The 14,111-nt window shown below is 40.8% G+C and overlaps 1 protein-coding gene across 1 annotated transcript in view; it reads right to left on the bottom strand.

Moving 5' to 3' along the window:
• The window catches only part of LOC142765509 (medium-chain acyl-CoA ligase ACSF2, mitochondrial-like), a 30,669-nt gene that overhangs the window by 14,458 nt on the left and 2,100 nt on the right, over positions 1-14,111 (bottom strand). Inside the window, exons 2-5 of the mRNA XM_075866608.1 lie at positions 13,082-13,265; positions 6,307-6,435; positions 2,986-3,039; positions 960-1,078 (exon numbers count right to left, since the gene is read on the bottom strand). Coding sequence (XP_075722723.1) covers positions 960-1,078; positions 2,986-3,039; positions 6,307-6,435; positions 13,082-13,265 — 486 coding nt within the window. The remainder of the gene's footprint in view (positions 1-959; positions 1,079-2,985; positions 3,040-6,306; positions 6,436-13,081; positions 13,266-14,111) is intronic.

Consider the following 14,111-nt stretch of genomic DNA (forward strand, 5'->3'; position numbering starts at 1 on the left):
AAGGAAAAAAGTCGCAGAAATGACAGCTTGCGGCAGTTCTCTCATTGAAAACACAGCCCTCGGAATGCTGCAAGAGTGCATGCCTTGTGCTCGTTGTCTGCTACAGTCTGCTGCTCTGTTCTCAACAAAGGCATTGTCACTTCAGCCAGTACACTATTATTGTTGTATCGCCTTGACAAACATTGCACACAAGTTTCATTTGAAAGTGCCACTCTTATCACATGTTCATGGCACACAACCAACTCCCACATACACTGAAACTTAACTACAACAAAGTTTGTTACTACTGAAAATTTTTTATAAAGGTGTATTCCTAACACTAGATCTATTGCAACACTATTCTCCATTTACTTTGTTATAACCAATATTTCGTTATATCCAGGTTCGTTTTACCGAGATTTGAGTGTAGTTCATCTTGCTGCTTAAAGGTCTTAAGGTATTTATAATAAAGGCCAATTGATGAATGCCATATTAAATCGGTGTAATCACGCATTTTGGTGAGTTATAAAATAAATGATGATGCATAACATAAAGACCAGCGTTATTAACTCATTTAGTAACTTAAAATGTGTGGGTGTATGACCCTTCTTTTATTGTCGTCGTCATGCCATGCACTTCAAAACATGTTGAACCAACACAACCAGTCTGTCGTTCTTAAAGTTCCCTGCGTGCCCCTAGAAGAAACTATGCCTACCAAGAGCTCACAATTATTCTTCGGTCATCCCACCCTTATTGGGACAGCCAATTAACACTGCCACTGTTAAGCACTTGCACTGAAAGGTGCCAGGCCTGGAGTTCAAAATTTGGATAAACGTTTGTCCAAATGCAAAGCTTTCGAAATTTATCTAGGGCAACACTTTTTGTCGAGGCACATATTACTTTAAAAAAACAAATATTTTCTTACATGCTCAAATAAAACGAAAACAGTAAAAATAAAAAATAAGACAAAGCTTTCTCACTTCTTCGACTTCAACTGCCCTGGTGGGGAGTCCTTGAGTTCAGGTATTAGGGAGCACAGCATATCATAGTAGTTGAAGATCTTAAATGGTTGTGGAATGTAGATACCTTTGAAGTTCACCTGTTATTATAAGGCATGCTCACTATTATATATTCAATTGAGAGTGGACATGAACAGCATTCATTCAATTTTCAACTTTCTTGATACAAACAACAATGACAGTAACACTGTACACAACTGTAGAATCTTGATTAGCAGCCTGCCAGTCAGCCTGCTCACTTAAATTTTGTTTCTGGTTCTGTACATTGAGTCCTGTCAGTAAAACACAACCACCTTTACTGTAAATGCCTTTCCTGAATCTTCCAATGCCATATAGAATATTTTCTCGCTAGTAACAAATAACCCATCCTGGGGTGTAATTCGTACTACCAACCACTACTCGCAGAAATACTTAAAAAAGAACACTGAGTGTTTTGTCAAGCCATCGAGCGGACCGAGATTCACGTATATTATGCTTGTCAACTTGCGGATTTTCTGTATCTATGCAGATCATACATAAAAATATGACACCTTATGTCTTTCACAGTTGACTAACATTTATTCACAGCAGTCAAATACAATAAATTACCTTCAGCATGACATTTATACGGAGGGAGGTTTCAATGTGAAAGCGTTTGTTGAAAGTTATAGAGTTTCCTGCAAAATCTCTCACTAGATGAAAGTGCTAATGTCTTCAGGTTCAACCAGAACGAGAATGGCATATCACATTTATATGTGCAAACACTTCATCACCATGCCGTAAAACAGCTTTGCGGCTTTGCAAATCTGACCACTTCTAACAGGATGCTATAATTAAGTGCGTCAGTGAACAATATTTGCGTCATAAGAGACTTGCAGTGGCAGCATGATAGAGCTTGCAGGGTTGTTACCGAACTATGGCAGCTGCAATATTATGTGGCAAAATGCAACTAACATCCTTGTGCAGAGATTTAAAGGGGCCCTGCAACACTTTTTGAGCATGCTTGAAAACGCTGCCGATTAGTAGGCAATAAAATTCACAACACCTTCTTGATTATAAGCGACACTGCATGCCTCAGTCAAACATGCAAAGCTTTCAGACTATGATAACAACAGGAAATGTGCAGAGCAGCTGACCCTATCATAAAAAGCTTTCTGCAGTAACTAAACAAAGCAAAGCAACACAGAACAATCACAGGTGGACGGCCTGACCTGTCCCATAGGTATATCCTGCTTTTTCTCTCACTTTTTTGTTGTTGTTGATTTATCTTTGCATTAATAAACGTACTGAAGCACTGGCAACAGCTGCCTGTCAATCATGTGAACACTTGGTTTGGACAGCAGCACTCCAGGTGCTAAAGAGCTTCTTTGTTTACTTTATTTGCTTTCTACTGTTCTATGAATGAATGGACGCACGTTTAACAATAGTATTACGACACCATAAGCGATGCTGCATTAGTTACCTTTATTTGTGTGGTTGCATGTCTGTATTTATTTTCTATCGATGCACTTCTGTTATGCCTCGAATATTTCCACTGTCCTTCTCAATCGATTATGCTGCAGCACGCACGTGCATATTTTATTTCAAATGAAGTCCTTTGCTTAAACATTTCTTTTGTCTCCAAGTAATGTTATGGGTAGACGAAATAAGATTAGAAAAATATAATCTTATAGTAGGTACATACTCTACATGCAATTCACATCAGATATTACTTTTTCTCTTCTTTTTTTATACGAATTACAGGAAAGAAAGTTTTCTTTAAATATGTAGGCATGCATATCTTTGCATAGCCCTGTGTGCCGACTGCTTCCTTATTATGTACCTCAATCAGACCCTTGTGCATAGAAAGTCAGATTTCGCAAGGCACCATTGGCCTCACAAAAGGCCCGTACATGCGATTCCCCTGCAGTCCATTTAAATATGCTACGCCACAACTACGCCAAGATGATCATCTTCAGTGAAAACTTCACCAAAGGCATTTGCCGCTACATGTACAATCCTAACTTACAGTTGTCAGGCACTTCTCGAATTCCGGAGGAGTCAGCCCAAAATGCGTGCTTGCCTGTGAAAAAAAATTAAAAGAAGCGCTTGCACCAATTCATGCGATTCACTTTCTTCCTTTTCGTTCTTGTACATATTGCTAAGTGCAGTGTGCACGGCTTAATTAAACAAAGAACATCATGCAAGATTGAAAGTGTTACCTTATTTTGGACAAGCAATGTACGACTTAATTATGTTATGTTTACGTTTTTATTTACAAATATTGAACTAAGGGAACAGACAATTGCAAAGTGTTCTTGTTTCACGGAAACAGCAGCTGTGTCCTGCTCGACAGTACTTCTGACCTGCCCAGGCAGAGGGATTCCTATGGGAGCACGTGTCCCCACTCTCGTTCAACGGCTCACCATTGGTGGCGCTACCTGTAATCTATCCTTCTGCTACTTTACGGCTGTTCGAATGAGGCTGGAGTAAGAGCGCCCGCATGCTGTGATAAACAGCCGGCATATATGCAACTAATTCTGCAAACTTAGGCGGCTGGTCAAGTAAGCTTTCAGTGCGAGTAAGTATTTATCGCACACAGGTTGACGAACGAGGGAACCCGTAAACTTGCGTAGTGTAGGACAGCCTACGTGGTACCACGTCCGTTTATTTAAAAATGATTTCTGAATGACTTGTAGTATAATTATTCCAGACTTATTTTGCATTTGTGCATAATAATTAGGCAATATTAGTGCTCTGGTAGTCAAATTATGACCACAAACGCTAAAGCTGACATCAGCGAACAGGTGCTGACTAGAGTCACACCGCTCATAGGTTACGGCCCTGGGGACAGAAGGTACGAACTCGACGTGGGCAGGTTAGGAGACAGTAGGTCGTGCTGCAGGTGAAGCTCGGGGATGCATTTAAAATAATAAATATTTCCAGTTATCGTGCTTTTGTGGTCCCTGTACACTCCTAGAAAAAAAGTTTTGCAGACTCGTACCTTAGTTGTTCTGTTTTCTCCGTTTTTTCGTCTGCACGTCGAGAGACCTCCAAAATAATGTTTATGAATGTAGGCCTAGCCTTCCGTAATATTGAATTTGTACCATAAATCCTTTAATGTCGGATTTTCGCACTCAGAAGACTGTTTAGAGAGCGGACTTCATATGTAATTCAATTCCCTACCATCTTTTTTTATTTCACAGGTAAAGCGCACTACTGATGCATATGTTAAAACCAGTTTCCCTCAGATCAAGAACGTGCGCAAATAAAAAGGGTGCAACTACACTTAAACAACAAAATTGACTTGAACATAAAATCTGCGGTAATATTTTGTACTGCCATGAAATACCACCAATTCATTTTGTTGGCACTGGCAAAAGTAGCTGGTGTTACTTCTGGTGCTTGAATTTTGTGCCTTTCCGGGCATCGGTTTTTGTAAACTTTCATTTAGTCCAATGAGTGACTGACCCACAATATTTATACTCAACAACAAAAAGAACCTTACGTGGAGATTATACACAAGGTATATATTACTTGAAATTAAGGCTTTTTTTTTATTTATACATCTTCAAAATAAAGTCCTTATAAATTGTGTTTTTAAAAGAGCCCTGCAACACTTTTTGAGTATCATCAGTAGCACTGCCGATCGATAGTGGAGGCTTCCGAGAACACGCGAGTCAAGTATTATAGCGCAGCACGCAGCTTGGAATTCACAATAAATCTTCAAAGTCGGCTAAAAATTGCTTTCTCTTCTCTTGACAAATGATGAAAGACACTCAAAAATCATTTGTACAAGGCCGTGTATCAGCCATCGGCTGATTTGAACATGGCGCGCTTGGTTGTTACAGGGATCGTCATAAGAGGCGGCGACTTGACGATGCGTGCAGGCACGATCACACTGAAAAAAGTCGCATATTCGAAGAAAAAATAAGAGGAAAAGTGCTCAAGGTCACGAGACACGAGTGACGTATTTTCTTTGCCCCTGCCATCTCTCCCTGCTTAGCTTCAAGCGTTTCTTCGGGACAAGAGAAGAGAGAATGCGACTACAGCATGCGACAAATCTTTGTAAATCCGCTCGTACTGGACGGATCTTTAAAACTTTTGCTGCCTTGAATTCATTATGCAATAAGCCATTTTAGTGAATACATTTTATGGTTACTTGAAAAAGTGATTCAGGACCCCTTTAATACAATTTTGTTGTTTACTTTTTGCCAACCTGACTTCTTTACAAAAGTGGAAGCTTGGGCTTGTTGGTGCATAGTCGAAAAGGCAAGTTTCTTTTAGCACACGAACACAGAAAAAGAAAGAGAGTAGACAGAAAGAGTGCTGTTTCTGTCTACTCTCTCTTTCTTTTTTCTTATGTTTACGCACTGAAAAAACTTGCCTGTCTGATTACACTAATTAACTTCAGTCATTTAATTTTCCTTTCTGGCAAGTGCAACATGTCACACTGAAATACAGTGACATGTGACACATCCCGTAGCCTTCTGAGTGCGTATGGGGATGCTGGGGTACAGAGGGTCAATCCTCCCACTAGCAGTAGATGGCACAGCTCACGCTAATACTAGATATATGATAACAGTGCACATCAACCTGTAAACATTAGGCTTGTACGAATATTCAAATGCCTCGTATATTCAAACAAATATTGCAGTATTCGAATTTGCTTTGAATCGAAGTTAAATTATTGAAAATTTCAAATTATTCGGAACGAATGAATAAGTGCATATTAATCCACATGTAGTGCTCTGTAAAGGTGGTTCCACTGCAGTAGATACCTGCTAAGCTGTGAAAGAACCTACTCAAGTGTATTAGTTCACATGTAAAAGTGGTTTTACTGCAGTAAAATGATGTTAACCAGTCAAAACACATACTCAAAAGAAATTCTCACTGCAGCGAAGACCCCCTTTAAGGTTTCTGCGGGTTTTTGTTTATATTATTTTCAGATTCAAAAGCTCGTTACACCCATTTATATGCTCTAAGAATAGCAAATTTCTAAACTTAGCATATTTTGCTGGCTATCACTAGGACTGTACCAAATGTCAAATGCTGTTACTATTCAAAGTTGTTGCCACTTCCTATAATGCAAAAAAAAATGCCTTTGCACAGGACTTGTTTCAATTTTAAAAAATATATTGTGCAGATTGGTTTGGTCATAAAAAATACGGCCCTTTTTCTTTATAATATGCAATATATATACTGTTTGAATTTTATTCAAAATTATTCGACCAAAATCAACATTCGCTTTGACCCTAAAATCACTGTTCGCACAAGCCTAGTAAACATTTGTTAGCCCGCTAGACATATCTGATGCAGCTTGCTATTCCATCTGATCAAATACACACACCGAAAGTACACCAGCTTTGGCTGCTGCTCCAGCCAGGAGAGTCCAGTTGAAAGTGCTTGGGGACCAGATCATCAAGGGGTCACCCTTGGAAAATCCTGCTGACAGAAGGCCTCGGGCCAAATTGTCCACCTGTAACGACAAGGTATGCTCATCAACCAACAATACAGTGAAAGCCCGTTCATTCGGATTCTGTGGGATTGGGGAAAATGTCTGAATCAATCGAATCATTAAGAGTATCACAATAACAATGAACTAATGTCTATTACATCAATTCCAAAAGTAAACACTTACATTTTCTTCATCAACACATAAATAACGTACTTATTTTACATAAGAACTGCAGAAAAGCCACAATTTTCCTCATTCACGATTTTGTGACCCAGCTCATGACCCTGTCTGCTACTGAATAAACCTCGCTCACTTATTAACAATCACGGATGGCAACTACTACACAGCTCCGAAGGTAGGCGGCCAAAACCTTACTGCTCCCCACAGCTTTAGCCTCAGTCACTGTCGATGCGATCATGGATAGTGCCCATACAGTTTATGTAAAATTAAAAACAAGCAGATTTGCCGCGGCTGCCAAATATTTGGTCACCAACAACGAGATTGTGGAAACACTGTGGATGGCAACCATGCTTTTCTGGAGGCCCACAGCCATTTCAGTTGTTCGCTAGTGCCATTCCTGCTATTTTTTGTAGTACATTTGTGGTGCTTCATGCTTAATGCACTCCGTGGATCATCCAAACTAACTAATTTGTGGCCAAATATGAGCAAATTAACAAGTTTGATGCCATAAGCCATTGTATATGCTGACTATAACAAGAGAACGCATGTAATTTATCTTATTTTTCAACTTAATGTGGGTTTAATTAATGAGCTTTTGCTGTACTAAAACTCGAGAAAGGGCTACGCATAAAGGATGTGAATTGGATACAGTTCACTGATGAATAAAAAGACACACAGCACAAACACCGTCATCATGTTTTTCTAGGCATGTAATTAGACTGACCATTTGAATATATGTATGATTGAAAGAGGCTACCAGTAGCGAATCTGCTACTGGGTGAGGCTGGCATGGCATTCAGTACAATATACCAATGATCAAATTCAATACAGCAGCAGGATTGTGCATGGAATTGTGCAGCAGGATTGGGCATGGAATGGCAGCAGCGACGATGGTCGCTAAAAACCCTTTCTGCTTTTTTGTTCAGTTGACTGCACTTCTCCACACATGCCGTTATGCCTGCGCCGTGACTTCGGCGCACCCAAATGCTGCTGAAGAACGCCAGGTCCTGGAGATAACAACGATCCATTCTGCGCCATGTGACCTGCCTCCATACGTGTCTCCGCAAGGGGACGCTGCCCAAGCCACCAGAGGGACATCGACTGCATCCAGCATGGCCTACTTAAGCCGCCTTCCGACTTCGCCTCATTTAAGTGGGCATGGAATGGCAGCAGCGACGATGGTCGCTAAAAACCCTTTCTGCTTTTTTGTTCAGGTTGGTACTGTACCCTCGCTCTATTCGAAAAGATCCGATAATATCTGCCTGCTGCTATTTCCGTGCCCACATGTTTTAGTGTCTGAGTTGTACGACATTGTGTATGTTGTTAAACTTGTTGTACTAGGAGGCGACGTTGAACTTAACCCTGGTCCCCCAAAACTGGACCCTGCAGCTGAAACTAGCCAAGTCTTGTCTGCAATTAACCGTCTTACTAAGCACCTAGACGAGCGGCACGACCAGCTCTTGGAATCTATCAATGAGGTAAAAGAAAACCAACGAATTCTTGACACCAAGGTATCTGACTTAACAATGCGTCTTGCCGCTGTTGAAGAAAAAGTAAGTTCCTTTGACGCACTACATGATGAAGCGAATTCGGACGCGATGATTACGTCAGCTGTACGTAATGAAAGCGCCACACTACAATCACGGCTAGATGATTTTGAAGACAAGGCACGACGAGAAAATTTGGTGTTCTATGGAATATCTGATTGTGCGAAAGAGACGTGGGCTGAAGCAGAAGATAAAATTAGGGCAATTCTTTCTGACAAGTTCAAATTACAACTGTCCGATGAAGCGATTAATCGTGCGCACAGATTAGGAGCGTTTGCCGAAAATAAGTGCTGGCCAATCATTGTTCAATTTGCGTATTTTAAAACGAAAGAATCAATTTTTTCACAAAAGTTTAAGCTACGCGGTACAAACATTTCAGTTGCTCAGGACTTTTGTAAGGCAACGCACACCGTACGTAAAAAGTTGCTGGATTTCGCGAAGGCCACCAGTCAGCCATTTTCTCTGAAGTACAACAAAGTTGTAATCGACAAAAAGAGCTATGTGTATTGCAGCATTACCGATCGTGTTGTTGAAATTGGACTAAAGGATGGGCGCTTTCAAAACTGCCGAAGTAATCATAATAGTCTGGGCCAAGCCGGATCGTGTTCCTCAAACAAAAGTGAAGGTCAGTCTTCAACGTAGCTAGATGTGCGCACACAAGCTGATGCTATTGAGCGGGAAATTTCCTTTCTCCTTTGTAATGTAAGGAGCGTAATGAACAAGCGTGACGAATTATTATCCCTTGTTCATGCGTGCCTGGCAGATGTAATCATACTGACGGAAACTTGGTTGTCAGCGAAAATTGATAGTAGGGAAGTTTTGCATGGTGCAAAAAACTACGTTCTTTATCGGTACGACAGGGGTAGCCGTTCTGGCGGAGGTGTCTTAATTGCGGTATCAAATGAATTTGTGTCTTTCAAAGTTAATGTCGCTTCTGAACTAGAATTAGTTTGTGTGTGCATTCGCCTGCACCACAAAGACTACATTCTTTGTGCCTGCTATCGGCCTCCAAATTCTTCTTCAGGCTTTTCTGAGATATTTCATGATGTTTTAAATAAGATACATATTAGATTTCCTGCTGCAGTGTTCTTTGTTCTGGGAGACTTCAATCTGCCCGATATTTCTTGGTGTTTACCCCAACCAAGTGCTAGCTCCAGCTCGTCTGAAAGCGCATCTTTTGTCAGTGTGTGCTCAGATTTCAATCTAATACAACTTGTCAAATACCCGACCCGTGTTACTACTACCAGCTCAACTAACTATTCTAGAATTAGTCCTCACAACTCATCCAGATCTTGTTACATCCCTTTCTGTGATACCTGGTCTCAGTGACCATTCAGCAATCCACTTTACTATTCCCAACAGGAATCCCAGACGACAGAAAACCTCCAAAACATTCAGAGACTACAAACGTGCAGACTATGCTGCAATATATAGGGAGCTTGAAATATTCACTGAAGAACTGTTTCAAAATTTTGATCAGCGTTCTGTAGACGAAAACTGGCATCGGTTCAAATCCAAGGTGTCTGAGTTAATAGACCACTATGTACCACTGCGTAGAATAACGAATACTGTTCAATCCCCGTGGTTCACACCGACCCTAAAGCGACTACGCAATAAAAAGCAGCGCCTTTTTCGGGAAGCCAAATGCTCGAGGTCAACTGACCGATGGGCTGCGTACAATGAATCAGCCGATGAATATGCGCACGCGCTTGCCGTGGCTAAGCGTTCTTTCTTTGAAGTTACCCTCCCCTCTATGCTTAGAACTAATCCCCGTAGATTTTGGCTAACCATCAACGGAAAAAGTGAAAAGAAAATTGAACTGATGTCTGAAGACGACTGTATGATCCCAAGTGAAATGTGCTGCGAAGTCTTAAATACGGTATTTTCGTCGGTATTTGTAACCTGTACGCCATACTGTTCGTCCCCTTTTTTGCCTGCAATTATTTACCCATGGATCCATTAATCATAGACTGGGTGGGTGTTGCCAAATTGATAAGGAATCTGAAACCTTCCTCCCCCGGAGATGATGGTATTAACCCCAAATTCTTAAAAAATACTGAAATGTTATCCGCTATAATTCTATCTAAGATTTTTTCACAGTCTCTGGAAACTTCTGCAATACCACAGGATTGGAAGGTCGGGAAGGTAGTTCCCTTGCCCAAAACAGGTAACACTCACAATCCCATCAATTACAGACCCATATCGCTCAACAGTGCACCATGTAAAATTGTTGAGCACATTATCTACAGCCATTTAGTCCGCTTTCTCGAAAACAATTCCTTTTTTAGCAAATTCCAACATGGTTTCAGAAAAAATTACTCCTGTGAAACTCAGTTACTTAGCCTCACTAACGACCTATTTTGCACCGCTGACCGTTCTTCAGTTATCGACTGCGTATTTATCGACTTCGCGAAGGCATTCGATACCGTTTGTCATAAACTACTGCTTTCTAAATTAAACTCAATCAATCTAGATGTAAATATTCTCAAATGGTTGGAGTGTTTTTTTAAGTAACCGCACACAATACGTAGTTGCTAATGGCTTTATTTCCACGCACTGCTCTGTTACGTCTGGTGTGCCGCAAGGTTCTGTCTTAGGTTCCCTATTATTCTTAATTTATATTAATGACTTGCCGAATACACTATCATCAACTATTAAACTCTTCGCGGACGACTGCGTAATTTACAGAGAAATTTTGGATTCCGCCGACCAAAGTGCGCTACAATCTGACCTTAATAAGATTTCTACCTGGTGCGATACATGGTTAATGAAACTGAACACAAATAAGTGCAAGGTAATGCGAGTAACCCGTCAAAAACATAATACTACAGCGTGCACTTACATACTCAACCATGACCCCCTAACCAAAGTGTCATGTTACAAATATCTTGGCATGTACATCTCGGATAACCTTTCTTGGCAAACACACATCGATCATATCACAAGCGACGCTAACCGCATGCTCGGTTTTTTACGACGAAATTTTGCTCTTGCTTCAGCAGATATAAAACTCGTTTTATACAAAACTTTAGTTCGGCCAAAGCTGGAGTATGCGTCGTCGATCTGGGACCCGCATATCAACTCGTTACTTCATGATATCGAAGCTATCCAGAATCGTTCCGCACGCTTCATATTATCAAACTATTTTCGTACGGCTAGCGTCTCGTCCTTGAAATCTTCCCTTAACCTACTTGATCTGTCTGTTCGCAGGAAAATATCACGACTTTGTCTTTTTCATAAAATTTATCACAACAATTCAACGCTCAAAGATTCGATGCTTTTTCCTCCCACTTATCATTCGACAAGAAACGACCATCAGTTCAAGGTTGGCGTACCCAGCAGCCGGACAAACTATTATTTCAACTCATTTATTCCTAAAACCAGCTCGGACTGGAACCACCTCCCCACCTGCATTGCTTCAATAATTAATCCAGCCAATTTCAAGGTGGCTATTAGTGGCCATATTACCTAATTTTTTTTTTTTCGCAAATTTTGCGGTTTTGTGTAAATTCTGCTCGGTTGTTCCCGTGTACGGCAAATGTTTTTTGCGCCTTTTGATTTTTCCTTTCTGTTATTGTTTGTTTATTTTTCCAGTTTATGCGGATATTTCAAATATGTTTCATATGTGTAACCACACTCCTGCTGCATTGTATACCTGTAGAGTGTTTACCCCCCACTCCTCTCTGTAATGCCCTTGGGCCCTGAGAGTAAATAAATAAATAAATAAATAAATAGATTGTACTGTACAGTACAACTGTGTTGTGTACAGTACAGTAACTAGTTCAGTTCAGCAAAACCAGCAAAGCAGAAAGTCCCAGAAGTTGACATGTAAAGGCAGGTTTTGTTTCAAATTAACAATCTGAATAGTATACAAATTATTACACAGAGAACAGTTCACAAGACAAATAACAGCTTTAGCAATTTAAAATGCTCGTGCTTTCAAGAGACTATGCTGCATTAAAACAGATTAGTAATAATCAAGAGATATTGTGGATGTTCAGTATGACAGGAAATGACAGTGATTGGTGTAGGAAACCAACCACACTTAAATTTCGACATGCTCTTTTTGAATTGTGATTTTCGATAATATAAATGTAAACACCTTTCAGCTCACATGCAAGAGTCAATCAGTGGTTTACTATAGTTTACAAGTTTATATAATTCCGACATTTTACATCAAAGATGCAGTGACCACACTTTGCCAATGACAGCGTCAGTTGTGGGGTGTTTTAAAAGAGCAGCTCATGACTAGCATATTGTGGCAATAATGTAAGCACACCTCGGATCAGAATGCTGACAATGCACAAAAAGGAAAACATTCAGAGTCGTGCAATTATTTGCGTTATATCCTTTTCACAAAGACTCTGACCCTACTAAAATGATGTTTTCGACATCTTGTAAAACTAATCTGTACATCTTCAGGTTCACCTAATTTTCTTGACAATAAATTAGGCATTTGGTGTCCCTTAAAGGGCTCCTAGAGCATACCGAGTTCCAAGGTAAGACAGCAGTTTTTTCTCGCCTTCGCTACCCTTCCTACAGGTGCTTGCTACAGGTACTTATTTCTGCATAAAACACAAGGAATGTCAGCAACAAGCATTTAGGCAGTCAAAATTTTGCACTTTTCCCCTACGTGCTGCTATCTCCACTTACGCAGTCGCAAATGTAGGAAATTAAGTGAAATCGGTTTATTGAGCATGCTACTCGCGGAGAGACAAGGAACAACGGGCAGGCGACTGCATGGCAAAGCAGGGTAGGCAACAACAGATATCTCTCGTATATCGAGCAATGGAGGCCTATATCGTCCCGACGTCACATGAGCATCTGCTGACGTCACGAATTGTGATGCAAAGACGGAAGTGCCAGGAGAAAGTAATGCGCTCGCTCTTGCTACTTTTGGAGATGGCTTAGAGGCCCTCTAAAGAATCAGGCACCCTAACCTGGTTCTTGTACTCGCTGTAAGTGCAGTCTCTTCCTTCCTGCACAAAGGCCCACCCGACACGGTCCCCCCACTTGTGGGCAGCAATGTCGATGCACGTCCCCAGAGTGTCCTCGGACAACGGCTTGGTGCATGGCTCGAACCAGTAGCTGGACTGGAGCTTCCTGCTTTGTGTCGCTGGCTGACTGCGTGTACAGAAAAAGTGCACCTAGCAGACAATTATGAGAAGGAAAGCAAATAATTAATTTTTAGGATTCATTGGATTAATTCAGCATAGGATTGATATTAACTGTTGTCTTGGTAGTGTCGTCGATGGTTCAGACGAAAAGCGCGAACCTGTGTTTTGAACAAGAAAACAAACAATTTGCTTATATATTCACATGCCATGCGACAGTTTAGTCACATTAAAACAAAACATTTTGACATAAACTGACATAATTAAAAGAAGTGAAAAACGTCTACATTTTTGTCAGGAGGATCCCAACAGAAGAATAGACACTCAGTGTGTTCAATTCTTTGATTGTATTTAACGTCCTGTTTACGGCCAGAGCATGATGGCCAGAACACTGATGACCTGAGCAGTGCTCTGAATTAACACTAATTATAGTTAAGCATTGCAAAATGCTAAAATATTGCAAAATTTCCAGGTCATAAATAAATGAAGCGCACTATTTAAACATTAGTCCTGCATTTCACGTGTATTAGGATATGATCGCTTACAGTAGCTAAATTACAGCATTCCCATCCTTCGCTACTAAGAATCTTTCGCCACTGAGTGCACTGCAGCTTTGACTGAACAAGTGGCGCTGCCTATGGCACGGCGCACTATTAATCAGTTGTGGCTGAAAGCGAGTGCGCAAGGGCAGAAGCATGGCAGCTCGAGGGGACGAAGCTAATTTGCGGCCAAACAGGAGCGTAACTATGTCGTTGTGGCGTGTATGGCTGTCACAACAGCTAGGTACAGAAACTCTGCCGCTAAGCTGTAAAAAATTATATGGATTTATTTGGAAGGCTCACAAGGACGAACGATG

This window comes from Rhipicephalus microplus, chromosome 6 (genome assembly GCF_043290135.1).
Source record: "Rhipicephalus microplus isolate Deutch F79 chromosome 6, USDA_Rmic, whole genome shotgun sequence".
Classification (NCBI taxonomy): domain Eukaryota; kingdom Metazoa; phylum Arthropoda; class Arachnida; order Ixodida; family Ixodidae; genus Rhipicephalus; species Rhipicephalus microplus.